The sequence below is a fragment of the Danio rerio genome, chromosome 14, assembly GCF_052040795.2.
Source record: "Danio rerio strain M-AB ecotype USA chromosome 14, GRCz13ab, whole genome shotgun sequence".
NCBI classification, from domain to species: domain Eukaryota; kingdom Metazoa; phylum Chordata; class Actinopteri; order Cypriniformes; family Danionidae; genus Danio; species Danio rerio.
The window spans coordinates 2,814,459-2,840,859 of NC_141034.1; the positions used below are offsets into that span (position 1 = coordinate 2,814,459).

At 40.3% G+C, this 26,401-nt stretch overlaps 25 protein-coding genes across 25 annotated transcripts in view; all 25 read right to left on the reverse strand.

Moving 5' to 3' along the window:
• Positions 1-6,815, reverse strand: part of pcdh2a26 (protocadherin 2 alpha 26) — a 153,684-nt gene extending 146,869 nt beyond the window's left edge. The window contains exon 1 of the mRNA NM_001009588.3: positions 4,461-6,815. Within this exon, the coding sequence (NP_001009588.3) occupies positions 4,461-6,815 (2,355 nt within the window). The remainder of the gene's footprint in view (positions 1-4,460) is intronic.
• pcdh2a24 (protocadherin 2 alpha 24) overlaps positions 1-15,881 on the reverse strand; it is a 162,750-nt gene extending 146,869 nt beyond the window's left edge. The window contains exon 1 of the mRNA NM_001024164.2: positions 13,518-15,881. Within this exon, the coding sequence (NP_001019335.2) occupies positions 13,518-15,881 (2,364 nt within the window). The remainder of the gene's footprint in view (positions 1-13,517) is intronic.
• Positions 1-18,896, reverse strand: part of pcdh2a23 (protocadherin 2 alpha 23) — a 165,765-nt gene extending 146,869 nt beyond the window's left edge. The window contains exon 1 of the mRNA NM_001024161.2: positions 16,533-18,896. Coding sequence (NP_001019332.2) covers positions 16,533-18,896 — 2,364 coding nt within the window. The remainder of the gene's footprint in view (positions 1-16,532) is intronic.
• Positions 1-24,991, reverse strand: part of pcdh2a21 (protocadherin 2 alpha 21) — a 171,860-nt gene extending 146,869 nt beyond the window's left edge. Inside the window, exon 1 of the mRNA NM_001024160.2 lies at positions 22,631-24,991. Within this exon, the coding sequence (NP_001019331.2) occupies positions 22,631-24,991 (2,361 nt within the window). The remainder of the gene's footprint in view (positions 1-22,630) is intronic.
• Positions 1-26,401, reverse strand: part of pcdh2a1 (protocadherin 2 alpha 1) — a 264,980-nt gene that overhangs the window by 146,869 nt on the left and 91,710 nt on the right. The gene's annotated exons all lie outside the window — the stretch shown is intronic.
• Positions 1-26,401, reverse strand: part of pcdh2a2 (protocadherin 2 alpha 2) — a 259,967-nt gene that overhangs the window by 146,869 nt on the left and 86,697 nt on the right. The window lies entirely within an intron of this gene.
• pcdh2a3 (protocadherin 2 alpha 3) overlaps positions 1-26,401 on the reverse strand; it is a 256,777-nt gene that overhangs the window by 146,869 nt on the left and 83,507 nt on the right. The gene's annotated exons all lie outside the window — the stretch shown is intronic.
• Positions 1-26,401, reverse strand: part of pcdh2a4 (protocadherin 2 alpha 4) — a 250,948-nt gene that overhangs the window by 146,869 nt on the left and 77,678 nt on the right.
• Positions 1-26,401, reverse strand: part of pcdh2a5 (protocadherin 2 alpha 5) — a 250,948-nt gene that overhangs the window by 146,869 nt on the left and 77,678 nt on the right. The gene's annotated exons all lie outside the window — the stretch shown is intronic.
• The window catches only part of pcdh2a7 (protocadherin 2 alpha 7), a 244,558-nt gene that overhangs the window by 146,869 nt on the left and 71,288 nt on the right, over positions 1-26,401 (reverse strand). The window lies entirely within an intron of this gene.
• Positions 1-26,401, reverse strand: part of pcdh2a8 (protocadherin 2 alpha 8) — a 241,085-nt gene that overhangs the window by 146,869 nt on the left and 67,815 nt on the right. The window lies entirely within an intron of this gene.
• The window catches only part of pcdh2a9 (protocadherin 2 alpha 9), a 220,067-nt gene that overhangs the window by 146,869 nt on the left and 46,797 nt on the right, over positions 1-26,401 (reverse strand). The window lies entirely within an intron of this gene.
• The window catches only part of pcdh2a10 (protocadherin 2 alpha 10), a 214,655-nt gene that overhangs the window by 146,869 nt on the left and 41,385 nt on the right, over positions 1-26,401 (reverse strand). The window lies entirely within an intron of this gene.
• pcdh2a11 (protocadherin 2 alpha 11) overlaps positions 1-26,401 on the reverse strand; it is a 210,743-nt gene that overhangs the window by 146,869 nt on the left and 37,473 nt on the right. The gene's annotated exons all lie outside the window — the stretch shown is intronic.
• The window catches only part of pcdh2a12 (protocadherin 2 alpha 12), a 207,558-nt gene that overhangs the window by 146,869 nt on the left and 34,288 nt on the right, over positions 1-26,401 (reverse strand). The gene's annotated exons all lie outside the window — the stretch shown is intronic.
• pcdh2a13 (protocadherin 2 alpha 13) overlaps positions 1-26,401 on the reverse strand; it is a 204,351-nt gene that overhangs the window by 146,869 nt on the left and 31,081 nt on the right. The gene's annotated exons all lie outside the window — the stretch shown is intronic.
• pcdh2a14 (protocadherin 2 alpha 14) overlaps positions 1-26,401 on the reverse strand; it is a 201,300-nt gene that overhangs the window by 146,869 nt on the left and 28,030 nt on the right. The window lies entirely within an intron of this gene.
• pcdh2a15 (protocadherin 2 alpha 15) overlaps positions 1-26,401 on the reverse strand; it is a 198,016-nt gene that overhangs the window by 146,869 nt on the left and 24,746 nt on the right. The gene's annotated exons all lie outside the window — the stretch shown is intronic.
• Positions 1-26,401, reverse strand: part of pcdh2a16 (protocadherin 2 alpha 16) — a 192,768-nt gene that overhangs the window by 146,869 nt on the left and 19,498 nt on the right. The window lies entirely within an intron of this gene.
• pcdh2a17 (protocadherin 2 alpha 17) overlaps positions 1-26,401 on the reverse strand; it is a 189,288-nt gene that overhangs the window by 146,869 nt on the left and 16,018 nt on the right. The window lies entirely within an intron of this gene.
• The window catches only part of pcdh2a18 (protocadherin 2 alpha 18), a 184,942-nt gene that overhangs the window by 146,869 nt on the left and 11,672 nt on the right, over positions 1-26,401 (reverse strand). The window lies entirely within an intron of this gene.
• The window catches only part of pcdh2a19 (protocadherin 2 alpha 19), a 180,617-nt gene that overhangs the window by 146,869 nt on the left and 7,347 nt on the right, over positions 1-26,401 (reverse strand). The gene's annotated exons all lie outside the window — the stretch shown is intronic.
• pcdh2a20 (protocadherin 2 alpha 20) overlaps positions 1-26,401 on the reverse strand; it is a 176,289-nt gene that overhangs the window by 146,869 nt on the left and 3,019 nt on the right. The window lies entirely within an intron of this gene.
• On the reverse strand, positions 9,821-12,175 carry pcdh2a25 (protocadherin 2 alpha 25; the record flags this gene model as incomplete). The annotated part of the gene is given in 1 exon segment (NM_001024165.2): positions 9,821-12,175. A coding segment is annotated over 1 exon segment (2,355 nt), but the record flags the coding sequence as incomplete, so codon positions are not given.
• pcdh2a22 (protocadherin 2 alpha 22) lies at positions 19,561-21,924 on the reverse strand (the record flags this gene model as incomplete). Its single annotated transcript, NM_001009586.4, is given in 1 exon segment — positions 19,561-21,924. A coding segment is annotated over 1 exon segment (2,364 nt), but the record flags the coding sequence as incomplete, so codon positions are not given.

Consider the following 26,401-nt stretch of genomic DNA (forward strand, 5'->3'; position numbering starts at 1 on the left):
TAGATAGATGGATGGATGGATGGATGGATGGATGGATGGATGGATGGATGGATGGATGGATGGATGGATGGATAGATGGATGGATGGATGGATGGATGGATGGATGGATGGATGGATGGACATACTGATGGACAGACGGATAGATGAATGGGTGGACGGATGGATAGATAGATAGATAGATAGATAGATAGATAGATAGATAGATAGATAGATAGATAGATAGATAGATAGATAGATAGATAGATAGATAGATAGATAGATAGATAGATAGATAGATAGATAGATAGATAGATAGATAGACACTCAAAAGGATGGATGGATGGATGGATGGATGGATGGATGGATGGATGGATGGATGGATGGATGGATGGATGGATGGATGGATGGATGGATGGATGGATGGATGGATGGATGGATGGATGGATAGATAGATAGATAGATAGATAGATATATAGATAGATAGATAGATAGATAGATAGATAGATAGATAGATAGATAGATAGATAGATAGATAGATAGATAGATAGATAGATAGATAGATAGATAGATAGATGGACAGTGAAGTAAAAGAGCTATGGAGAGTGGGGGAAGATAACATAAGAAAATAACTGAGGAGTCGAGATGAAAGCACTGTGGCTAGGGGAGCTGTGTGTGCGTGTCTGTGTGTGTGTGTGTTCAGTAATGTGGAATAAGGCCAATCCTGTCTGCCTGACGAACTGAAATATGCTTGAGTAACACCCTGAGGTGCTCGGCACATAAATACACACGCTCAAAGACCAAAAAAAAAAAAGATGCTGTCATCCGAGCGCTACATTCATAAGAGTAATGTCATTAATATGATGCTTATGTACACAGACAGAGCACTGACAATCCGATAAAGCACAAACACGACGCTGACTCCCACAATCACACACACGACTCTCTGTGTGTGTGAGTGCGTGTGTCCTTCACAGGGGGCTGAATCTGCTGACACCATCTGCTGACTACGCCATCAACATCTCCATCTAAATCTATTTCATCTATTAAACGCAGCTCCGCTACACAACAGCACGCTGACCCACAAATACATGTGTATTTTGTACACTGTACATCGCTCTGTTTCTTTTTTCATAATTCCCAATGCAGTTTATTCTACCCTCTTAGGGAAACGGATGTGTTGCTATGGATACCAGACAGAAATGAATGGGAATCAGCACGTTCAGTGTGATAGTATGCGTCTGAAAGCTTAAGCAGCTGGCTTTTGTGCACGAAGTAATCCACAAAGTGTGCAGGCAGTATTTTTACATAAAGGTAGCTCGTAAAATGGATTTCAGAAAGATTTCTGAGACGCCATACTCTCAAAGAAATGATGCTCAGTGGTTAGCACCGTCACCGTCAGGTAGGGTTGTAACAATATACCGGTATGACGGTCTACCACGATTTGAACGTGCACGATTATCATACCATGAACAATTGCATATCAACGGTTTTAACCCTTAAAGACAGAGACAGCCGCCCGAGGCTAAAAATAAGTATTGCTCTTAAATGTTTAATAACTTTTGATCCGCTGATCCGATTCATACAATTCAAAGATTGGCAGAAAAAAGAGAATCTCATCTTTCCAGTGCTGTATCACATAACATTTCAGACTTTCAGAGGATCCGGAATCAGTGCAGTTCCGTCATCAAAATTTGACCACGCTGATTTGACAAAGAAACGCTCGTCACTGTGTCTCCGGACAAACCAGACATGATACATTGATGCATTGTCCCTCCTCCATGCCCAGATTGGTTCAAACTCGCTATATCACAACCAATAAGCATAGGTTTCACTTTTGTTTGTGGACCAAAAAACGAGCTTTTTGAACAACACAGAATGAGAGATAGGCATACATTTATGCGCGGCTAAATAAAACGCAAAAAAAAAAAGTTTTGCATGAAATAATTCTCATACTAAGTACTTTTGCATGCACAGCAGCACAGAAACATGACAAAACAGTGACACAGCAAAAACGAAATGCTGCTCTTGCTGTTTTCAAAAGACGCAAATGAAGGTGCAGCTGTTTGTCTGCATTGCATACAACCATATCCAAATCCATATCCACAGACAACCATATCCATGCTGGCACATAAAACCTAAGGATGTTCCATATTGAATCTAGTTTCGTTATGTAACTCTTTATAGTATAGTAAATATTTATATCTATTTTTTTTTATTGAGGATTTGCACCATGTTTATTTGGACTTTGACACATTATTTATTATTTTCTTATTTTTTTATTTGTTCATTGTAAGTGGTGTTGTTTATAGTAACTAAAAATATATTATTTGGAAAAAGTCAAATTTGCTTCACTGTTCTATTATTTTGTAACATTTGTAACATACCGTATACCGCGAAACCGTCAAACCGTGGTATTATTTTAGACGATTATCATACCGTAAAAAATTCATACCGTTACAACCCTACCGTCAGGTCACTGGTTCGATTCCCGGCTGGTAAGGGTGTCACGATTTCGATTTTTAAAATTTTTTATCGATATCGACTGAAAGTCATGCTTAATCTCGATTATCGAATCAAAAAAATGGAATCGTCGATGCTGCCAAGCCCCCATGTCACGTCAGCTTGGCTTGCCAAGCGAAAAAAACAGGCTTGTTGAAGTCCTGCGAGTCAAACTAAAAGTTACAACAAACAGCCAAAAGATAGCATGGCAACTGCAGACGCAGGAGACCCGTCGACAGAACTTGAACCCCCTCCTCTGTCACTAAAAGTCGCTGGTGTGGAAGTATTTTGGATTTCCAATGAGTTAAGGCTTGTACACATCGGGACACTTTTCGTTTGCGTTTATCGTCAGCGTTTTTCAAGACGTTTTTCTGCATTCAAACCAAAACGATTGTCACTGGCATCAAGCAGAAGAGTATAAAAATCACTCCTTGACGTTAGATGGCGCTACACAGCTTTAAGCTTCTGACACGCCGCTTATAACACAGAAGAAGAGGAAATGACTTGTTGATGCAAGAGGTCAGAGGAGAATGGCCTGACTGGTTCCAGCTCATAGAAAGGCAAAAGTAACTCAAATAAGCACTCGTTACAACCGAGGTCTGCAGAAGAGCCTCTCTGAACGCACAACACGCCCAACCTTTAAGCAATTCGAGATTCACATCATGGATATGCAGCCGACAAGTTTGCAGCAACTGCGTGATGATATCATGTCAATATGGAGCAAAATATCTGAGGATTATTTCCAGTACCTTGTTGAACCTATGCCACGAAGGATTAAAGCAGTTCTGAAGCAAAAGAGGGACCAACTCGGTACTAGTAAGGTGTACCTAATAAAGTGGCTGGTGAGTGTATGTTGCATCATCATGTCCATGTGTTGTGTGATAAGTCGATATATTGATTAGTGTGGAACCAAGCATTTTGTTACAGTGTACTGATTGGTCATGTCCAACAAATTATTAGAAAAGCTTTGGTGATAATAACTTGGGGAGTATTTGCTTACTACAACACTAAATTCTCACTAGAAATGCCATCATAAGGGTAAACTGGGTGAAAACAAACTTATATGAAATGACACTCAAGCAGCACTTCGAGACATCATCCATTCTTTGCTTAACTGTAGTAAATGGGATGCACAGGATTGTGAGATATTGAAGGCAGCAAAGTACAGTACACTTCTAAGCTGTCATATATCAGAGATACACTGCCACATCTATACTTTGAAATGCGAACAGAAGAAAGTGCCTCCTGAGACAGAATGTGATGCAGAATTTGGTTTCAGACGTGCCTTTTGATGTCGTTTTTTTAAAGCATTAGAATATAAATGATGGGTAGAGTTATCATCACATTTGAAAACATATGCAACTGAGATAGAAAACAGATAAAAGTTAAAAGTTACAGCTTAAGATCAGGGAAAATTAAAGTACAAATACGCTAAACAATATATTATCCACCACAGCGGCATGTTTTACGTAGCGGATGCCCTTCCAGTACTGGGAAACACCCATACACACTTACATTCACACACCCTCATATACACTACGGCCAATTTAGTTCATCCAATTCCCCTATAGCGCAAGTAATTGGACTGTGGGGGAAACCGGAGCACCCGGAGGAAACCCACACCAACACGGGGAGACCATGCAAACTCCACACAGAAACGCCAACTGACCCTGCTGGAACTCAAACCAGCGACCTTCTGGAGTTTTTTTTTTTTTTTTCTTTTTTTAACGCCATCAATGTATTAAATCAGACAGACCAGCATGTATACTAATTAAATCCCCAAAACTCTCTAAATTCAGAGCCCTTCTGCCAGGGAAATGCAAGAGATTAATCTTTCAGATTGTTTAGATACATCAACAGAGTGTGTCCACAGGGTGAGGAGAGGACATTACAGTGGCCAAACGAATAAATAAACAAAAACAGAAACAATATAGAAACTATAACAAATCACAACAAAGTATTTTATATTAACTTCGTTTTACCTCTCCAGAGTCTCTCCTCCTGCGATCTGGTATGACTAGAGTATTCCTATTACTGCCTGGTGCTATAGTCGAGCCGATACTCATTCTAGGCCCAACTAACATGTAGCGTTTATCTCCAGATCTGTACTGGATGCTGTGACACAGAGTCCCGTCATAATTTGTGTCCTGTAAATACTTGGACGAATAGTCTGTAGATTTGGAGCACTGCATTACAATCAACACGATGATGCTGATGACGAAAAGCACCGAAACCGAGCCCAAAGTGATGATCAAATAAAATGTCACGTTGTTTTCCTCCTCGTCTTTCTCTGCGTTTTTAACATCAGAAGCTGCAAAAGCCTCTTTGGGCTCCACAACTTTGACAATCACAGTCGCTGTTGCTGAGAGGGAAACGTTCCCATTGTCTTTGACCAGTATGACCAGTTTATGCTGGGCCTCGTCTGTTTCTGTGAATGAGCGAAGGGTCCTTATCTGTCCTGTATAGCGGTCCAAAGCAAAGAGACTGTGCTCACTAACTTCCTGCAGTGAGAATAATAACCAGCCGTTGTATCCTATATCTGCGTCATAGGCTCTGACTTTAGTCACCAAATGACCTGCGTTCACATTACGGGGAATCTCTTCCACACCCTCAGCAGAACCGTTAGCGCTGACTGGATATAAGATCACTGGAACGTTGTCGTTCTGATCCAGAATAAACACGTTCACTGTCACGTTACTGCTCAGAGATGGACTTCCAGAGTCTGTTGCAATAACATGAAACTGGAACATTTTTATAGTTTCAAAGTCAAACCCCTTCAGGCCGTAAATCTCCCCGTTCTCTGAATTAATATTGATGAAAGATGTATATTTGTTTTCATCTCCAGAGTCTCTCCAAATGCTATACTTTACAACAGCATTGTCATCCAGATCGCGATCAGAAGCAGACACACTGAACAACAATTTCCCTGCGATGTTGTTTTCAAACACATAAAAAGCATAGGGTGAAAGAGAGAACTGTGGACTATTGTCGTTTACATCTGACACCTGCACAGTTATAGTCTTAACTGAAGACAGCGGTGGCTGCCCAGCATCTTTGGCTAGTAACGTGATGTCATAGCGAGGTACAGATTCTCTGTCAAGAGATGAAGCAGTGACAAGAGCGTAAATATTATCTTGAGATGATGCCATCAACCTGAAAGGAGTGTCTTCAGTTATGTAGCACAGCACTTTCCCATTTACACCAGAATCTGAATCACTGACACTGATTAAAGCTACAGTGGTTCCAGTTTTGCAGTCTTCAGGCACTGCACTTGAGAACGACGTCACTTCTATCTCAGGCACGTTGTCATTTACATCAATGATTTTTATGGTTATACTCTTATCTGACGTCAGAGGAACTGATCCTTTGTCTGATGCTTGGATATCTATTTCAAAGCTATTCATCTCTTCAAAGTCTATTTGACCAATCACTGTCATTTCTCCAGTGATGGAGTTTAAATCAAATAGTTTTGTCAGTCTATTATCTGTATTCTTTCCAAACGAATAAAATACTTCTCCATTTGGTCCATCATCCATGTCAGTAGCATTAACCTGTATAACAGTAGTCCCTATTGGGACATTTTCCTTCAGAGTTACACTGTAAACCTCCTGTGTGAAAACTGGCATGTTGTCATTAATATCTAAAACATCAACTATGATCTCCATTGTTCCAGATTTGGGTGGTCGTCCTCCGTCGAGCGCAGTGAGGACTAACTTGTGTTTACGGCTGGTTTCTCGATCTAAAGGCTTTTGTAGGATTAAAAACGGCATTTTTCGGTCTTCCCCGCGATCTTTAACTTCAATACGGAAGTGATCATTATGGCTGAGTTTATATTGCTGAACGGAGTTCACACCGCCATCCGGATCCCGCGCCGCCTGTAACTGATACCGAGCTCCAGGTAGGGCAGATTCGGATATTTCCAACTGACTTTCCTTCTCTGGGAATGTCGGAGCATGATCATTGATATCCACGATTTCAATCGACACATAATGAATCTCTAGCGGGTTTTCTAGCGCAATCTTCAGATTGATATTACATGAGCTGATTCTCTCACACACCACCTCGCGATCTATTTTCCCATTTACACTTAAAATCCCGTCGTTCTGGTTTACCGTGAACAGCGAGTCGCCGGAGGTCGAAACGATCCGAAATCCTCTCTCCTTTAACGTCCGTGGGTCGAGTCCTAAATCCTTCGCAAGATTTCCGACGACAGCTCCATCTTTTTGCTCCTCAGAGACAGAATATCGTATCTGTGCGCAGATTTCTCTCCAGAACAGCATTCCCAGTGCCATACATGTAAGCGCGAGGCGCCATGACGAACGCGCCCTTTGTTGCATTCTGCAGGACATTCCCGTTTAAACTGATCCCAGTCGCGGTGAATGTGAGCCCATATCAAACATAAGCGTTGAGTTTAAAATTCCTGTTTGTATTGTAAAATCCTTACAGTATGCTGAAGCAGATACAGCTCTGGGCGGATGAGAAGGCGACATCCACGGCGATCATAACGAACTGACTGAGCGAATGAAACAGCCAACACGCGATGCCACAGCAGCTCCGACTTTTTGGTGTGTGCTGACACCATGCGAATTTATTTTTCACTGCAAACGAACGAAAATGAACAAAAAACAAACAGATGAACGCTTTACTCAGACAAAACGGTTAACTTTTACAATATTACAAAGGAATAACAATGACTTTCCATGTTTTCATATGCAACACGTTTGACGTACAGAAATAAGTGTATTCTGGCGACTACCACTGTTTGTAAAGTAGATTCAAATAAAATAAACTAGCCTACAGCAGTAGCTGTTTCTGTTTTATTTAATAATTATATTTAATAATATTTTTATCAAACGTGCAAATATGTATTCACATTCTAGAAAGTATGTACTAATAAATATTTAGTCTAGACCAACTATTCGGAGTAGGATGACAACTGTATGCTATTCTTTTCATCCTCTGAATGCTGTAAAATATTGTGCAGTTTATTCTTATAAAACTTGTTATGCTGAAATTCCTCTTTGTGTTACAGTCTGTGGATCCTTATTTCATGCCTTTTGGATGATCAAATCGGCAGTGAAACACCCCATTGCTAACATTCTGGAGCTCTGACAAATAACTACTTGACAATTGAGGTAACGTTGATTTAATATTCACACATTCTGAATGTGTCCTTAATAATATATTCTCAGAAAAGTATTCTTTGCTAAAACTAAATAGTGAAATCATATTTTCAGCCGATGACTATCAAAGTACAACACCGTTTGTAGTCAGTTAAATAGTGCTAATATTGTTTTAAAGTCAAACTTGTATGTGATTTTAGGCAGCGTATTCAAAGTAAACAGTATAGAGAGCTCAGGGTTCTCTCCCGGGACAGCATGCCAAACCTGCTGTAAATGCAAAGCATATCTAAGTGGGAACTCTTGAGTTTATTTTTTCTTGTCTATGGGGATTAGCAATATTAATCCTGTTATTCTTGTACAATCAAATCTCACATAGAACTTAAATCGCATCATACTGAACAAACGCAAGACATGAGCGATTTATAATTGCAGCAAACTGTCTGAAAGCATTAAAAGTGTCCAAAACCAAGTCCAAAATCTTTTCACACATTGACTCAGAGACTGCTTAGCTGCATGTCACTGATGAGAAGATGATGGATGTTTACTGTATGAACACCGAAATGGCCTTAAACACTCAGCCGGCATAAGACGTCAACATGGCGTCAGATTGACGTTATACCCCAACATCGAGGGGACGTTGCATTTTGTTTGGAAATAAAAATGGGGTTGACGTCAGAACTCAATGTCAGGCCGCCGTCAATGTGCAACCTAAAATCAACCAAATATCATCTAAACATCAATGTCTAATAATGATACAGCTTGATGTTGTGTGGACGTTTCCACTATGACGTCTATCAGACATTGGGTGCCATACCATGACGAATAAACGTCATTATTTGACATTGCTTGAAGATATTGGCTTGATGTTGGATTTTGGTCACTTTCTAACAACCTAAAATCAACCAAATATCAACATCATTTGACGTTATTACTGAACATCAAAATAACGTTGTCGTTTGACTCTGGCTGGACTTGAATTTTGGTCACCTGACATCACAACCTAAATCTAACCTTATATTAACGTCTGATGACGTTGTGTGTCTGCTGGGCAGTAACTAAACGCCCTACAGAATATTCCGTTTACACACAACCACAGATGACATGTAAATGCATCAGCTTTTTACCGCGTAATACTCACCACTCACTACTCTTGAGTACTTTTAAAGGGGCTACTATTTACTAATATTTTCAATAATATTTTCAACAGATACTTTTACTCGCACTACATTTTTAGGCAAGTAATGGCACTTTAACATAACTGATTTTTCAGTACTCTTTCCACCAATGGTTGCTGTCGTCCTACAAGCTTGTGATTTGAAGAGAAAAGCTTACACTCAATACATCAAAATACCTGCATATTACTGAACACAATGCATGTGTATTAATTGATATGGATGGTTTCCCAGTGATGGGTTGCAGCTGGAAGGGCATCCGCTGCGAAAAACATTTGCTGGATAAGTTGGCGGTTCATGCCGCTGTGGTGACCCCAGATTAATAAAGGGACTAAGCCGAAAAGAAAATACTGAACACAGGCATATAGACAATTGTGAAGACACTTAGCTGAAGCTTTATTTTCATTAGCTGCGTCTATTTTCTATCGATATTCTGAACATATGTATGTAGTTAATCATGTTCAGTGTTGATTATCATGTATTAATGTTTTCAGATAACAACTGCTGTTTGAGCACTGCTTTTTTCAGTACAAACTCACTTTATTCATTCATTTTAATTTTGGCTTAGTCCCTTTTATTAATCGGGGTCACCACAGCAGAATAAACCTCCAACTTATCCAGCATATGTTTTATCCAGCGGATGCCCTTCCAGCTGCAACTCATTATTAGGAAACACCCATACACACTCTTTCACACACACACACACACACTACGGACAATTCCGCTTATTAAATTCATCTATAGCTGATGTTTTTGGACTTGTGGGGGAAACCGGAGCACCCGGAGGAAACCTATGCAAACACGGGGAGGACATGCATACTCCACACAGAAATGCCAACTGACCCAGCCAAGGCTCGAACCAGCAACCTACTTGCTCTAAGGTGACAGCACTACCCACTGCGCCACCCCAAGCTCACTTCAAAAACAAATAAACAAGACAGACTGGGTGTAAGACAGTCAGGTCCTGTATGAAAAAGTTCGATGCTGCTCCTTTAGCAAAATCTGTATCTATAAACAGAAATATGCATCTAACATTACAATTCTTACCTCTCCGGAGTCTCTCCTCCTGCGATCTGGTATGACTAGAGTATTCCTATTACTGCCTGGTGCTATAGTAGAGCCGATACTCATTCTGGGTCCAACTAACATGTAGCGTTTGTCTCCAGATCTGTACTGGATGCTGTGACACAGAGTCCCGTCATAATTTGTGTCCTGTAAATACTTGGACGAATAGTCTGTAGATTTGGAGCACTGCATTACAATCAACACGATGATGCTGATGACGAAAAGCACCGAAACCGAGCCCAAAGTGATGATCAAATAAAATGTCACGTTGTTTTCCTCCTCGTCTTTCTCTGCGTTTTGAAGATCAGAAGCTGCAAAAGGCTCTTTGGGCTCCACAACTTTGACAATCACAGTCGCTGTTGCTGAGAGGGAAACGTTCCCATTGTCTTTGACCAGTATGACCAGTTTATGCTGGGCCTCGTCTGTTTCTGTGAATGAGCGAAGGGTCCTTATCTGTCCTGTATAGCGGTCCAAAGCAAAGAGACTGTGCTCACTAACTTCCTGCAGTGAGAATAATAACCAGCCGTTGTATCCTATATCTGCGTCATAGGCTCTGACTTTAGTCACCAAATGACCTGCGTTCACATTACGGGGAATCTCTTCCACACCCTCAGCAGAACCGTTAGCGCTGACTGGATATAAGATCACTGGAACGTTGTCGTTCTGGTCCAGAATAAACACGTTCACTGTCACGTTACTGCTCAGAGATGGACTTCCAGAGTCTGTTGCAATAACATGAAACTGGAACATTTTTATAGTTTCAAAGTCAAACCCCTTCAGGCCGTAAATCTCCCCGTTCTCTGAATTAATATTGATGAAAGATGTATATTTGTTTTCATCTCCAGAGTCTCTCCAAATGCTATACTTTACAACAGCATTGTCATCCAGATCGCGATCAGAAGCAGACACAGAGAACAACGATTTCCCTGCGATGTTGTTTTCAAACACATAAAAAGCATAGGGTGAAAGAGAGAACTGTGGACTATTGTCGTTTACATCTGACACCTGCACAGTTATAGTCTTAACTGAAGACAGCGGTGGCTGCCCAGCATCTTTGGCTAGTAACGTGATGTCATAGCGAGGTACAGTTTCTCTGTCAAGAGATGAAGCAGTGACAAGAGCGTAAATATTATCTTGAGATGATGCCATCAACCTGAAAGGAGTGTCTTCAGTGATGTAGCACAGCACTTTCCCATTTACACCAGAATCTGAATCACTGACACTGATTAAAGCTACAGTGGTTCCAGTTTTGCAGTCTTCAGGCACTGCACTTGAAAGTGATGTCACATCTATCTCAGGCACGTTGTCATTTACGTCAATGATTTTTATGGTTATACTCTTATCTGACGTCAGAGGAACTGATCCTTTGTCTGATGCTTGGATATCTATTTCAAAGCTGTTTGTCTCCTCAAAATCTATTGGCCCAATCACTATCAATTCTCCAGTGATGGAGTTTAAATCAAATAGTTTTGTCAGTCTATTGTCTATATCCTTTCCAAACGAATAAAATACTTCTCCATTTGGTCCGTCATCCATGTCAGTAGCATTAACCTGTATAACAGTAGTACCAACTGGGACATTCTCCTTCAGAGTTACACTGTAAACCTCCTGTGTGAAAACTGGCATGTTGTCATTAATATCTAAAACATCAACTATGATCTCCATTGTTCCAGATTTGGGTGGTCGTCCTCCGTCGAGCGCAGTGAGGACTAACTTGTGTTTACGGCTGGTTTCTCGATCTAAAGGCTTTTGTAGGATTAAAAACGGCATTTTTCGATCTTCCCCGCGATCTTTAACTTCAATACGGAAGTGATCATTATGGCTGAGTTTATATTGCTGAACGGAGTTCACACCGCCATCCGGATCCCGCGCAGCCTGTAACTGATACCGAGCTCCAGGTAAGGCAGATTCGGATATTTCCAGCAGCTTTTCTTTCTCAGGGAATGTCGGAGCATGATCATTGACATCCACTATTTCAATCGACACGTAATGCATCTCCAAGGGGTTTTCTAACGTAATCTTCAGATTGATATTACATGAGCTGATTCTCTCACACACCACCTCGCGATCTATTTTCCCATTTACACTTAAAATCCCGTCGTTCTGGTTTACCGTGAACAGCGAGTCGCCGGAGGTCGAAACGATCCGAAATCCTCTCTCCTTTAACGTCCGTGGGTCGAGACCTAAATCCTTCGCAAGATTTCCGACGACAGCTCCATCTTTTTGTTCCTCAGAGACAGAATATCGTATCTGTGCGCAGATTTCTCTCCAGAACAGCATTCCCAGTGCCATACATGTAAGCGCGAGGCGCCATGACGAACGCGCCCTTTGTTGCATTTTGCAGGACATTCCCGTTTAAACTGATCCCAGTCGCAGTAAATATGAGCCCATAACAAACATAAGCTTTAAGCATAAAATTCCTGTTTTGTATTGTAAAATCCTTACAGTATGCTGAAGCAGATACAGCTCTGGGCGGATGTGAAGGCGACATCCACGGCGATCATAACGAACTGACTGAGCGAATGAAACTGCCAACACGCGATGCCACAGCAGCTCCGACTTTTTGGTGTGTGCTGACACCATGCGAATTTATTTTTCACTGCAAACGAATAAATATTGAAAACCACTATAGCTAGCGGACGTCGGAAGAAACGAAAGCCTTTTAAAGAGAAAACATATTGGAATAACACAAGCATTTAGTCTATATAAATACAAATAGCGTACGTAATTAATGTTCTAGTTACTGCCACTGCTTGAATATTACTGCATTAAATATAGTCTATTTTAAAATATCCCGTACATTTCTATATTTGTATATATAGACATGTAAAAACAAATATGTGCTGGTTAGCTTGAGATGTTTTGCCTATGCCAATGGCATTAGAAAGTAGTTCATAACAGCTAAACCTAGATTAATCAGGTGTTACCTAATAATTGCATATCAGTCACACATGCATACAGATCATACACTAATCTTCTATGGAACTGACTTATTTACCTGGATACACCAAAAATTGTTTGAGCAAATTCTACTGTCACTTTCTCTTCTTACCACTGATTAAACCTCTAAAATACTTTAAATATGTTAAAGCCAAGTCTTTTATTAGTATGCCTGCTGCCTGCACAAATAAACACAAATACAACAAATATTACAACATTTGTAAAGAGTCAAAATTGACCCAAATGAAAAAATGGAAAGATAAGATGACCACTAAAAATATGTGAACTATTACTCAATAGTAAATAATTAAATCTGCTTTACTCCTTCGTTCTGTGTACAATAGTGCTACTATTTTCTGTAGAAACTGTGTAGAGCTTATAGAAATGTGTAGCAACAACACGCAAACAGCAAACAAATGGATACAATTGACACATTTGCATGGTTTGCTAGATTTATCCAAATTTATACTAGAAATACACTGCCAAAGTTAATATAAAAGGCGATTCAATTAGTTATACTCCCTACATTGAGGATAGCATCACAATTGTAGCAAAGATATACGCAAATTATTGTTCCCCATGAGGAAAACAGAACTTCACCAAAAAATAAAAAATAAATAAAAAATGTACAGATTTTACTTGCCTAAAAGTGATGCAACTATTTGACCACATACAGTCTATTGATTAATGACAATAGATAAATATGTATAAAATCAACTCAGACCCTGAAGTTTCTTACCTCTTCAGAGTCTCTCCTCCTGCGATCTGGTATGACTAGAGTATTCCTATTACTGCCTGGTGCTATAGTCGAGCCGATACTCATTCTGGGCCCAACTAACATGTAGCGTTTGTCTCCAGATCTGTACTGGATGCTGTGACACAGAGTCCCGTCATAATTTGTGTCCTGTAAATACTTGGACGAATAGTCTGTAGATTTGGAGCACTGCATTACAATCAACACGATGATGCTGATGACGAAAAGCACCGAAACCGAGCCCAAAGTGATGATCAAATAAAATGTCACGTTGTTTTCCTCCTCGTCTTTCTCTGCGTTTTTAACATCAGAAGCTGCAAAAGCCTCTTTGGGCTCCACAACTTTGACAATCACAGTCGCTGTTGCTGAGAGGGAAACGTTCCCATTGTCTTTGACCAGTATGACCAGTTTATGCTGGGCCTCGTCTGTTTCTGTGAATGAGCGAAGGGTCCTTATCTGTCCTGTATAGCGGTCCAAAGCAAAGAGACTGTGCTCACTAACTTCCTGCAGTGAGAATAATAACCAGCCGTTGTATCCTATATCTGCGTCATAGGCTCTGACTTTAGTCACCAAATGACCTGCGTTCACATTACGGGGAATCTCTTCCACACCCTCAGCAGAACCGTTAGCGCTGACTGGATATAAGATCACTGGAACGTTGTCGTTCTGGTCCAGAATAAACACGTTCACTGTCACGTTACTGCTCAGAGATGGACTTCCAGAGTCTGTGGCGAGTATGTGGAACTGAAACGTTTTGGAAGTTTCAAAGTCAAAACTCTTCAGCGCATAAATCTCCCCATTTTCAGAGTTAATATTAATGAAAGATGTAAATTTGTTTTCTGCACCACCATCTCTCCATATCTGATAGCTGATAGCACTGTTTGCACCAGTGTCTTTGTCAGAGGCGGACACAGAGAATAAAGATTTGCCTGGAGCATTATTCTCCATCACATAAAATGCATAAGGAGAGGAAGAGAACTCTGGACTATTGTCATTTACATCTGATATCTGAACAGTTACAGATTTAACAGAAGACAGTGGTGGTTGACCAGCGTCTTTGGCTTCTAATGTAATGTCATAGTGAGCAATGGTCTCTCTGTCTAGAGCAGATGTTGTCACTAATGAATATGTATTTTCTTGAGATGATGGCATTAGCTGGAAAGGTATGTTCTCAGATAATGAACAGGTGACTCTGCCATTTATCCCAGAATCTAAGTCAGACACACTTATTAAAGCCACTGTTGTTCCAGGTTTAGAGTCTTCTGGAATGGTGCTCGACAATGACGTCACTTCTATCTGAGGTTCATTGTCATTCACATCAGCGATTTTTATAGTAATAATTTTATCTGTTTTTAGTGGAACAGTTCCCTTATCTGAAGCTTGAATGTCAATCTGATATTTATCTTTGACCTCATAATCCAATAGACCTGTCACGATAACGTCTCCTGTGACTGGATTTACATCAAATAGTTTCCGCAACTTGTAATTAACATTATGACCCAATGAGTAAACTACTTCTCCGTTTTGTCCTTCGTCCGGATCCGTTGCGTTCACCCTGAGAATGGTTGTGCCTACAGGAGTGTTTTCATTCAGTATTACACTGTAAGTATCTTTAGTGAAAACAGGTGCATTATCATTAATATCTAGCACATCTATAATTATAGCCATCGCTCCAGACTTTGGTGGTCTGCCTCCATCTAAAGCAGTTAACTGCAGCTTTATACTTTTTGTAACCTCTCGGTCAAGCGGCTTTTGCAAAATAAGCGCCGGAACTTTGCCATCTTCGTCGCGATCTATAATTTCAATACGAAAGTATTCAGTGTGGCTCAGTTTATAAGTCTGAACTGAATTGCTGCCACTGTCTGGATCGCGCGCAGCCTGAAGCTGGAAACGCGCACCGGGAAGCACCGTTTCGCTTATTTCTAAACGCGTTTCCTGCTCTGGAAACATCGGTGCGTGATCATTCACGTCTATTACATCAACAGTCACATAATGGATCTCGAGAGGATTTTCTAAAGCAAGTTTCAGATTGATTAAACACGGGGTGCGTCTTTCGCACACAGTCTCTCTGTCTAATTTACCTTTCACATACAAGACACCGTCGTCCTGGTTTACACTAAACATGGACTCGCCTGAGGTGGAGACAATGCGAAATCCTCGCTCCTTTAAGGTTCTGTGATCAATACCCAAATCCTTAGCAACATTTCCCACAGCAGTTCCGTCCTTTTGCTCTTCAGAAATAGAGTAGCGTATCTGTGCCAAAACGGTTTTGCCATAAACAAATAACACAACAAAGAAGAGTATTTTCACACGCCGCTCCCGCCGCTGATCGGGTCTCCTTTGTCCCATTTTTGCAGCGTATAATATCCACAGCAATGCCACAACAAATGTCCAAATATTAGTCCAATGGTCACATACCAGAAATTTCACAAATCTTGAAATATATGACCACTAAAAACGATAAACAAAATGAGCGAGCAAACCGCTTAGCCGAAAACAGACTGATCGTGTACAAATGTAAGCCACGAATAAAAAGCAGGGAGGATCTGTGACGTTTTAAATCGTATTCTGGGTTTACACTGACACCTCGCGCTCTTCAGTTGCATTGCTCTTCATTAAAGCCTACAACATTTTCAAAATTATTTAAACTAAACCTTTTTCTAGTTTCTTTAATGGCTTGTTATATACCCAAAATAAATGCACAGCAATAGCGTAATATGCAGTGTAGAAGCGGCATCACAAAATCAGCACCAAGGACAGCGGCTCGGCCGCTCTTGCTGTATTTGTATATACATATATAAGTCTAAGCACAATGCAATAAAAACATATTGAGTTCAGAGGGAGATTTAGCTATATTGAAGCACACTGTTGTAATATTGATTAATCACAATGTCACCGGAGTAATTCTAGCAGTCATTGGGCTCAGTATAAGTAAGAAACAATAAGCATAACAATTATGACCATGAATAAAATATAGCAAAATGCTAATCTTGTTCTTACCTCTCCAGAGTCTCTCCTCCTGCGATCAGGTATGACTAGAGTATTCCTATTACTGCCTGGTGCTATAGTAGAGCCGATACTCATTCTGGGTCCAACTAACATGTAGCGTTTGTCTCCAGATCTGTACTGGATGCTGTGACACAGAGTCCCGTCATAATTTGTGTCCTGTAAATACTTGGACGAATAGTCTGTAGATTTGGAGCACTGCATTACAATCAACACGATGATGCTGATGACGAAAAGCACCGAAACCGAGCCCAAAGTGATGATCAAATAAAATGTCACGTTGTTTTCCTCCTCGTGTTTCTCTGCGTTTTTAACATCAGAAGCTGCAAAAGCCTCTTTGGGCTCCACAACTTTGACAATCACAGTCGCTGTTGCTGAGAGGGAAACGTTCCCATTGTCTTTGACCAGTATGACCAGTTTATGCTGGGCCTCGTCTGTTTCTGTGAATGAGCGAAGGGTCCTTATCTGTCCTGTATAGCGGTCCAAAGCAAAGAGACTGTGCTCACTAACTTCCTGCAGTGAGAATAATAACCAGCCGTTGTATCCTATATCTGCGTCATAGGCTCTGACTTTAGTCACCAAATGACCTGCGTTCACATTACGGGGAATCTCTTCCACACCCTCAGCAGAACCGTTAGCGCTGACTGGATATAAGATCACTGGAATGTTGTCGTTCTGGTCCAGAATAAACACGTTCACTGTCACGTTACTGCTCAGAGATGGACTTCCAGAGTCTGTGGCGAGTATGTGGAACTGAAATGTTTTGGAAGTTTCAAAGTCAAAACTCTTCAGCGCATAAATCTCCCCATTTTCAGAGTTAATATTAATGAAAGATGTAAATTTGTTTTCTGCACCACCATCTCTCCATATCTGATAGCTGACAGCACTGTTTGCACCAGTGTCTTTGTCAGAGGCGGACACAGAGAATAAAGATTTGCCTGGAGCATTATTCTCCATCACATAAAATGCATAAGGAGAGGAAGAGAACTCTGGACTATTGTCATTTACATCTGATATCTGAACAGTTACAGATTTAACAGAAGACAGTGGTGGTTGACCAGCGTCTTTGGCTTCTAATGTAATGTCATAGTGAGCAATGGTCTCTCTGTCTAGAGCAGATGTTGTCACTAATGAATATGTATTTTCTTGAGATGATGGCATTAGCTGGAAAGGTATGTTCTCAGATAATGAACAGGTGACTCTGCCATTTATCCCAGAATCTAAGTCAGACACACTTATTAAAGCCACTGTTGTTCCAGGTTTAGAGTCTTCTGGAATGGTGCTCGACAATGACGTCACTTCTATCTGAGGTTCATTGTCATTTACATCAGCGATTTTTATTGTAACACTTTTATCTGTTGTTAGTGGAACAGTTCCTTTATCTGATGCCTGAACATCAATCTCATATTTGTCTTTAACTTCAAAATCTAACAGACCTGTCACAACAATTTCTCCTGTGACTGGATTAACGTTAAAAAGTTTACGCAATTTATCATTGACGTCATGCCCTAATGAATAAACAACTACTCCGTTCTGTCCTTCATCCAAATCAGTTGCATTCACCCTAAAAATAGTTGTGCCCACAGGGGTGTTTTCATTTAGCATTACACTGTAAACGTCTTTTGTGAAAACTGGTGGGTTATCGTTAATATCCAACACATCTATAGATATATCCATGGTTCCAGACTTTGGTGGTCTGCCTCCATCTAAAGCAGTTAACTGCAATTTCATCTTTTTTGTAACCTCTCGGTCCAAAGACTTTAGTAAAATCAAAACGGGAACTTTGCCATCTTCATCACGATCCTTAATTTCAATACGAAAGTATTCAGTGTGGCTCAGTTTATAAGTCTGAACTGAATTACTGCCACTGTCTGGATCGCGCGCAGCCTGAAGCTGGAAACGCGCACCGGGAAGCACCGATTCTCCTATTTCTAAACGCTTTTCCTGCTCTGGAAACATCGGTGCGTGATCATTCACGTCTATTACATCAACAGTCACATAATGGATCTCGAGAGGATTTTCTAAAGCAAGTTTCAGATTGATTAAACACGGGGTGCGTCTTTCGCACACAGTCTCTCTGTCTAATTTACCTTTCACATACAAGACACCGTCGTTCTGGTTTACACTAAACATGGACTCGCCTGAGGTGGAGACAATGCGAAATCCTCGCTCCTTTAAGGTTCTGTGATCAATACCCAAATCCTTGGCAACATTTCCCACAGCAGTTCCGTCCTTTTGCTCTTCAGAAATAGAGTAGCGTATCTGTGCCAAAACGGTTTTGCCATAAACAAATAACACAACAAAGAAGAGTATTTTCACACGCCGCTCCCGCCGCTGATCGGGTCTCCTTTGTCCCATTTTTGCAGCGTATAATATCCACAGCAATGCCACAACAAATGTCCAAATATTAGTCCAATGGTCACATACCAGAAATTTCACAAATCTTGAAATATATGACTACGAAATCGATAAACAAAATGAGCGAGCAAACCGCGTAGCCGAAAACAGACTGATCGTGTACAAATGTAAGCCACGAATAAAAAGCAGGGAGGATCTGTGACGTTTTAAATCGTATTCTGGGTTTACACTGACACCTCGCGCTCTTCATATGTATTGCTGTTCATTAAAGCCTACCACATTTTAAAAACTATTTAAACTAAACCTTTTTCTAGTTTCTTTAATGGCTTGTTATATACCCAAAATAAATATATAGCAATAGCGTTTTATGCAGTGTAGAAGCGGCATCACAAAATCAGCACCAAGGACAGCGATTCGGCCGCTCTTGCTGTATTTGTATATACACATATAAGTCTAAGGCACAATCCAATAAAAAAAAAAAAAAAAACATATTGAGTTCAGAGGGAGATTTAGCTATATTGAAGCCCACTGTTGTAATATTGATTAATCACAATGTCACCGGAGTAATTCTAACAGTCGTTGAGCTCAGTATAAGTAAGAAACAATAAACATAACAATTATGACCATGAAAAAAAATATAGCAAAATGCTAATCTTGTTCTTACCTCTCCAGAGTCTCTCCTCCTGCGATCTGGTATGACTAGAGTATTCCTATTACTGCCTGGTGCTATAGTAGAGCCGATACTCATTCTGGGTCCAACTAACATGTAGCGTTTGTCTCCAGATCTGTACTGGATGCTGTGACACAGAGTCCCGTCATAATTTGTGTCCTGTAAATACTTGGACGAATAGTCTGTAGATTTGGAGCACTGCATTACAATCAACACGATGATGCTGATGACGAAAAGCACCGAAACCGAGCCCAAAGTGATGATCAAATAAAATGTCACGTTGTTTTCCTCCTCGTGTTTCTCTGCGTTTTTAACATCAGAAGCTGCAAAAGCCTCTTTGGGCTCCACAACTTTGACAATCACAGTCGCTGTTGCTGAGAGGGAAACGTTCCCATTGTCTTTGACCAGTATGACCAGTTTATGCTGGGCCTCGTCTGTTTCTGTGAATGAGCGAAGGGTCCTTATCTGTCCTGTATAGCGGTCCAAAGCAAAGAGACTGTGCTCACTAACTTCCTGCAGTGAGAATAATAACCAGCCGTTGTATCCTATATCTGCGTCATAGGCTCTGACTTTAGTCACCAAATGACCTGCGTTCACATTACGGGGAATCTCTTCCACACCCTCAGCAGAACCGTTAGCGCTGACTGGATATAAGATCACTGGAACGTTGTCGTTCTGGTCCAGAATAAACACGTTCACTGTCACGTTACTGCTCAGAGATGGACTTCCAGAGTCTGTGGCGAGTATGTGGAACTGAAACGTTTTGGAAGTTTCAAAGTCAAAACTCTTAAGCGCATAAATCTCCCCATTTTCAGAGTTAATATTAATGAAAGATGTAAATTTGTTTTCTGCACCACCATCTCTCCATATCTGATAGCTGACAGCACTGTTTGCACCAGTGTCTTTGTCAGAGGCGGACACAGAGAATAAAGATTTGCCTGGAGCATTATTCTCCATCACATAAAATGCATAAGGAGAGGAAGAGAACTCTGGGCTATTGTCATTTACATCTGATATCTGAACAGTTACAGATTTAACAGAAGACAGTGGTGGTTGACCAGCGTCTTTGGCTTCTAGTGTAATGTCATAGTGAGCAATGGTCTCTCTGTCTAGAGCAGATGTTGTCACTAATGAATATGTATTTTCTTGAGATGATGGCATTAGCTGGAAAGGTATGTTCTCAGATAATGAACAGGTGACTCTGCCATTTATCCCAGAATCTAAGTCAGACACACTTATTAAAGCCACTGTTGTTCCAGGTTTAGAGTCTTCTGGAATGGTGCTCGACAATGACGTCACTTCTATCTGAGGTTCATTGTCATTTACATCGGCGATTTTTATTGTAACACTTTTATCTGTTGTTAGAGGAGCAATCCCTTTGTCAGATGCCTGAATATCAATCTCGTATATATCTTTTACTTCAAAATCTAACAGACCTGTCACAACAATTTCTCCTGTGACTGGATTAACGTTAAAAAGTTTACGCAATTTGTCATTGACGTCATGCCCTAATGAATAAACAACTACTCCGTTTTGTCCTTCATCCAAATCAGTTGCGTTCACCCTAAGAATGGTTGTGCCAACTGGAGTGTTTTCATTGAGTGTGACACTGTACACTTCTTTAATAAATACAGGTGCATTATCATTAATATCTAGCACATCTATAATTATAGTCATCTTTCCAGACTTTGGTGGTCTGCCTCCATCTAAAGCAGTTAACTGCAGCTTTATACTTTTTGTAACCTCTCGGTCAAGAGGCTTTTGTAAAATCAAAACGGGAACTTTGCCGTCTTCATACCGATCTTTAATTTCAATACGAAAGTATTCAGTGTGGCTCAGTTTATAAGTCTGAACTGAATTACTGCCACTGTCTGGATCGCGCGCAGCCTGAAGCTGGAAACGCGCACCGGGAAGCACCGTTTCGCTTATTTCCAAACGCTTTTCCTGCTCTGGAAACATCGGTGCGTGGTCATTCACGTCTATTACATCAACAGTCACATAATGGATCTCGAGAGGATTTTCTAAAGCAATTTTTAGGTTGATTAAACACGGGGTGCTTCGTTCACAAACATTCTCCCTGTCTAATTTACCTTTCACATACAAGACACCGTCGTTCTGGTTTACACTAAACATGGACTCGCCTGAGGTGGAGACAATGCGAAATCCTCGCTCCTTTAAGGTTTTGGGATCAATACCCAAATCCTTAGCAACATTTCCCACAGCAGTTCCGTCCTTTTGCTCTTCAGAAATAGAGTAGCGTATCTGTGCCAAAACGGTTTTGCCATAAACAAATAACACAACAAAGAAGAGTATTTTCACACGCCGCTCCCGCCGCTGATCGGGTCTCCTTTGTCCCATTTTTGCAGCGTAAAATATCCACAGCAATGCCACAACAAATGTCCAAATAATAATCCAGTGGTCACATACCAGAAACCAGAAATTCAAAATTCCTCAAATATTGAAGGATATTACAAAGAATAACGATTGACAAAAGCAGCGAGCAAACCGCGTAACTGACGACAGGCTGATCATGTATAATCTAACCAAGAGAGAGAGAGAAAAAAAGCAGGGAGGTTCTCTGTTATTTTAAATCGTACACTAGGGTTACAGTGACACCTCGCGCTCTTCAGTTGCATTGCTGTTCATTAAACCGCACGAATTCATACTGAAAAAAACTAAACCTTTAAAAAAATATTCATCTATAATCTTATTCAAAACTTACACACACAAATAAAAAAATAAACCGAGACAGCGTTATATGCAGCGTAAAGCAGCATCACGAATTCAGCACTAAGGACAGCGACACATTCGCTGTATTTGGATACATAGCTTGTTTACAGTCATCCGATTTAAATATATATATATAGAAAGAAAGAAATAAGTAAAGAAAGAATTTACAGGCAAGTGTAACTACACATTCACTCAGCTCAGCTGCAATACTGCAATAGTTATTGTCAACATGTTACGAGGTTAAATGAATGCGCTCAGCAGATAAGAAATAATAAAAGTATAAAAATATTGACCATGAATACAACTTATAGCAAATATCTATTTTGTTTCTTACCTCTCCAGAATCTCTCCTCCTGCGATCAGGTATGACTAGAGTATTCCTATTACTGCCTGGTGCTATAGTCGAGCCGATACTCATTCTGGGCCCAACTAACATGTAGCGTTTGTCTCCAGATCTGTACTGGATGCTGTGACACAGAGTCCCGTCATAATTTGTGTCCTGTAAACACTTGGACGAATATTCTGTAGATTTGGAGCACTGCATTACAATCAACACGATGATGCTGATGACGAAAAGCACCGAAACCGAGCCCAAAGTGATGATCAAATAAAATGTCACGTTGTTTTCCTCCTCGTCTTTCACTGCGTTTTTAACATCAGAAGCTGCAAAAGCCTCTTTGGGCTCCACAACTTTGACAATCACAGTCGCTGTTGCTGAGAGGGAAACGTTCCCATTGTCTTTGACCAGTATGACCAGTTTATGCTGGGCCTCGTCTGTTTCTGTGAATGAGCGAAGGGTCCTTATCTGTCCTGTATAGCGGTCCAAAGCAAAGAGACTGTGCTCACTAACTTCCTGCAGTGAGAATAATAACCAGCCGTTGTATCCTATATCTGCGTCATAGGCTCTGACTTTAGTCACCAAATGACCTGCGTTCACATTACGGGGAATCTCTTCCACACCCTCAGCAGAACCGTTAGCGCTGACTGGATATAAGATCACTGGAACGTTGTCGTTCTGGTCCAGAATAAACACGTTCACTGTCACGTTACTGCTCAGAGATGGACTTCCAGAGTCTGTGGCGAGTATGTGGAACTGAAACGTTTTGGAAGTTTCAAAGTCAAAACTCTTGAGCGCATAAATCTCCCCATTTTCAGAGTTAATATTGATGAAAGATGTAAATTTGTTTTCTGCACCACCATCTCTCCATATCTGATAGCTGACAGCACTGTTTTCACCGGTGTCTTTGTCAGAGGCGGACACAGAGAATAAAGATTTGCCTGGAGCATTATTCTCCATCACATAAAATGCATAAGGAGAAATCGTGAATTCCGGACTGTTATCATTAACATCAGAAATCAGAACAGTTATAGTTTTAACAGATGATAATGATGGCTGTCCCAAATCTTTTGTGACTAATGTGATGTCATACTGAAATTTAGTTTCCCTGTCAAGTAATCCAGATGTAACTAAAGAATAAATATTATCTTGTGATGAAGACATTAGTTTAAAAGGAATATCATCGGATATTGAGCAGGAGATTTTACCATTTAGTCCAGAGTCTAAATCAGTGACACTAATTAAAGCCACAGTAGTGCCAGGTCTGGAGTCCTCTGGAATATCACTTGAAAATGATGTCACCTCTATTTCAGGCGCATTATCATTTACATCGACGATTTTTATTATTACACTTTTATCTGTCGCAAGTGGAACTATTCCTTTGTCTGATGCCTGGATATCAATCTCACATATATCTTTGATTTCATAATCTAAAAAACCAGTCACAATAATTTCTCCAGTAATCGAATTAACTTCAAAAAGTTTCCGCAAGTTGTCATTAACATTATTCCCTAATGCATAAACTACCTGTCCGTTTTGTCCCTCGTCTGAATCAGTTGCATTAACCTGCACAACAGTTGTGCCCACCGGAGCGTTTTCATTCAGCGTGACTGTATACGTTTCTTTTGTGAATACGGGCACGTTATCGTTTATATCCAGTACATCAATCAATATTTCTACTGAGCCAGATTTAGGAGGTCTACCCCCATCGGAAGCTGTTAATATTAGTTTAATGTGTTTCATCACTTCTCGGTCAAGTGGTTTGTGCAAAATTAAAATAGGGATTTTACCATCTTCTCGGTCTTTTATTTCAAGGCGAAAATGCTCGTTCTGGCTGAGTTTGTATGTCTGAATAGAATTAGCTCCGCTATCGGGATCGCGCGCTGCCTGTAGCGGATATCGCGCGCCCGGCATAGCAGACTCCCAGATTTCCAGCCGCTTCTCGTCCTCTGGAAATCGCGGACTGTGATCGTTCACATCCAATATCTCCACAGTAACATAGTGGATCTCTAGTGGGTTTTGTAAAGCAATTTTTAGATTAATTAAACATGGAGTGCTCCTCTCGCAGACCTCCTCTCTGTCTATCTTCCCGTTAACATACAAGACACCGTCATTCTGATGTACACTAAACATAGACTCGCCTGAGGTCGACACGATGCGAAATCCCCGATCCTTCAGTGTTCTGTGATCAATTCCCAAATCCTTCGCGATATTTCCAACAGCAGCTCCGTCCTTTTGTTCCTCTGATATAGAGTAGCGTATTTGTGCCCAAACTGCTCTGCCGAACAGCAGCGATACCGCAATGAAAGCGAGTTTAGCATTCAGCTCCATCCGACGAAAGCGTCGCCTTTGTTCCATGTTTCCCTGGTATTACACAAACCTTCCAGCGTAATTACGTGGTTATTCTATGACATATGGTCCATCGTTGCTCACATTTAAACGGAAAACAAATCAGACAATGTAAGTCGCGGGACTATACAGACAAATCAAACAGCACCGGCGGTGAATATGAGAAAGCACGGATGAACCGAGAGGGCGGAACACACAAAAGCCATGAGCAACTGCTTGACGTCATGCATCTTTCTCTAGGTTTACACTGACATCTCGCGCTCTAAAGCATCAGCTGCATTGCAACATCCAAAAATGTCAATGTTGTCAGCTTTAACTCGTTTTATCTGTCTGAAAACTGCTGAGTTATTATAAACAAAAGTGTGTACGTATATGAAGGACTAATTCAATGAATGACTGATTAAAAATATAGATTTTAATGAAAGTTTTATAGTTTTTAGCTGAAAAGATATTAATAAAAAAATAGTTTGTATGGTTTTATTATTTTTGAGTCCAAATAGTTTTGTTATTTTAACCTAAAATTGGTAAAAATGTGGACAAAACCAACTTGTGGGTTACACTTTTGGATTAAATGTATAGCCTATCTTTAATCCAGTGGTTTGTTTTGTCCATATTTCATCATTTGGCTAGGTTAAAATAACCCCACAATTTTAGAGTGCATGAACTCCTAAATAACTAATCCATACTAATTACATTGGTAACACTTTATTCTGATGGTCTATTTGAGTATTAGTAGACTGTCTGCTTAATATCTGCTGATACTGCTGCTTCAACAGACATGTAACTGACTATAAGAAACCTTGCAAGTGCATGTCAACCTACGCTAACCCCAACCCCAACCTAACAGTCTACTCATAATCTAATGAGAATTAGTTGGCATGTGGATGCAATGTAACTTAAATTCAACAAACGGATCATCAAAATAAAGTGTGACCAATATATGTTAAATTAGTCATTCATTTATTTTCTAATTAAATGTGACAAATTGTTAATAAATAGATAAAACCAGTAAGTAAAAAAAGAAAGAGAAAGTTGTGGATTCTGAAGAAAGATCCAGCAGCCAAGTCCACTATTAAAATCAGACAACATGCCTTTAAAACACACTCTAACTACAAATAGTATGAACATCAGCAACACTCATAAGAGTTTTTAACAAGACAAGACAGACAAGACACAAACACCTTAGCACACTATCACTTTAGGTTTGCAACTAGAATCCTGCAACAATACCTAAATATATTACCATTGCAAACCAATACACTCTATGGATGTGTGGTCTATTTAAAAAATAAAATAAAATAGTGCATCAGACACCCTGCAGGCAATATTATACAAAAAAAAAAAGGATCATGACTGTCATGATCATGACAATGCAGAGCACAATCCGAACAGAGCCCAAAAGAACACACATATATAGAT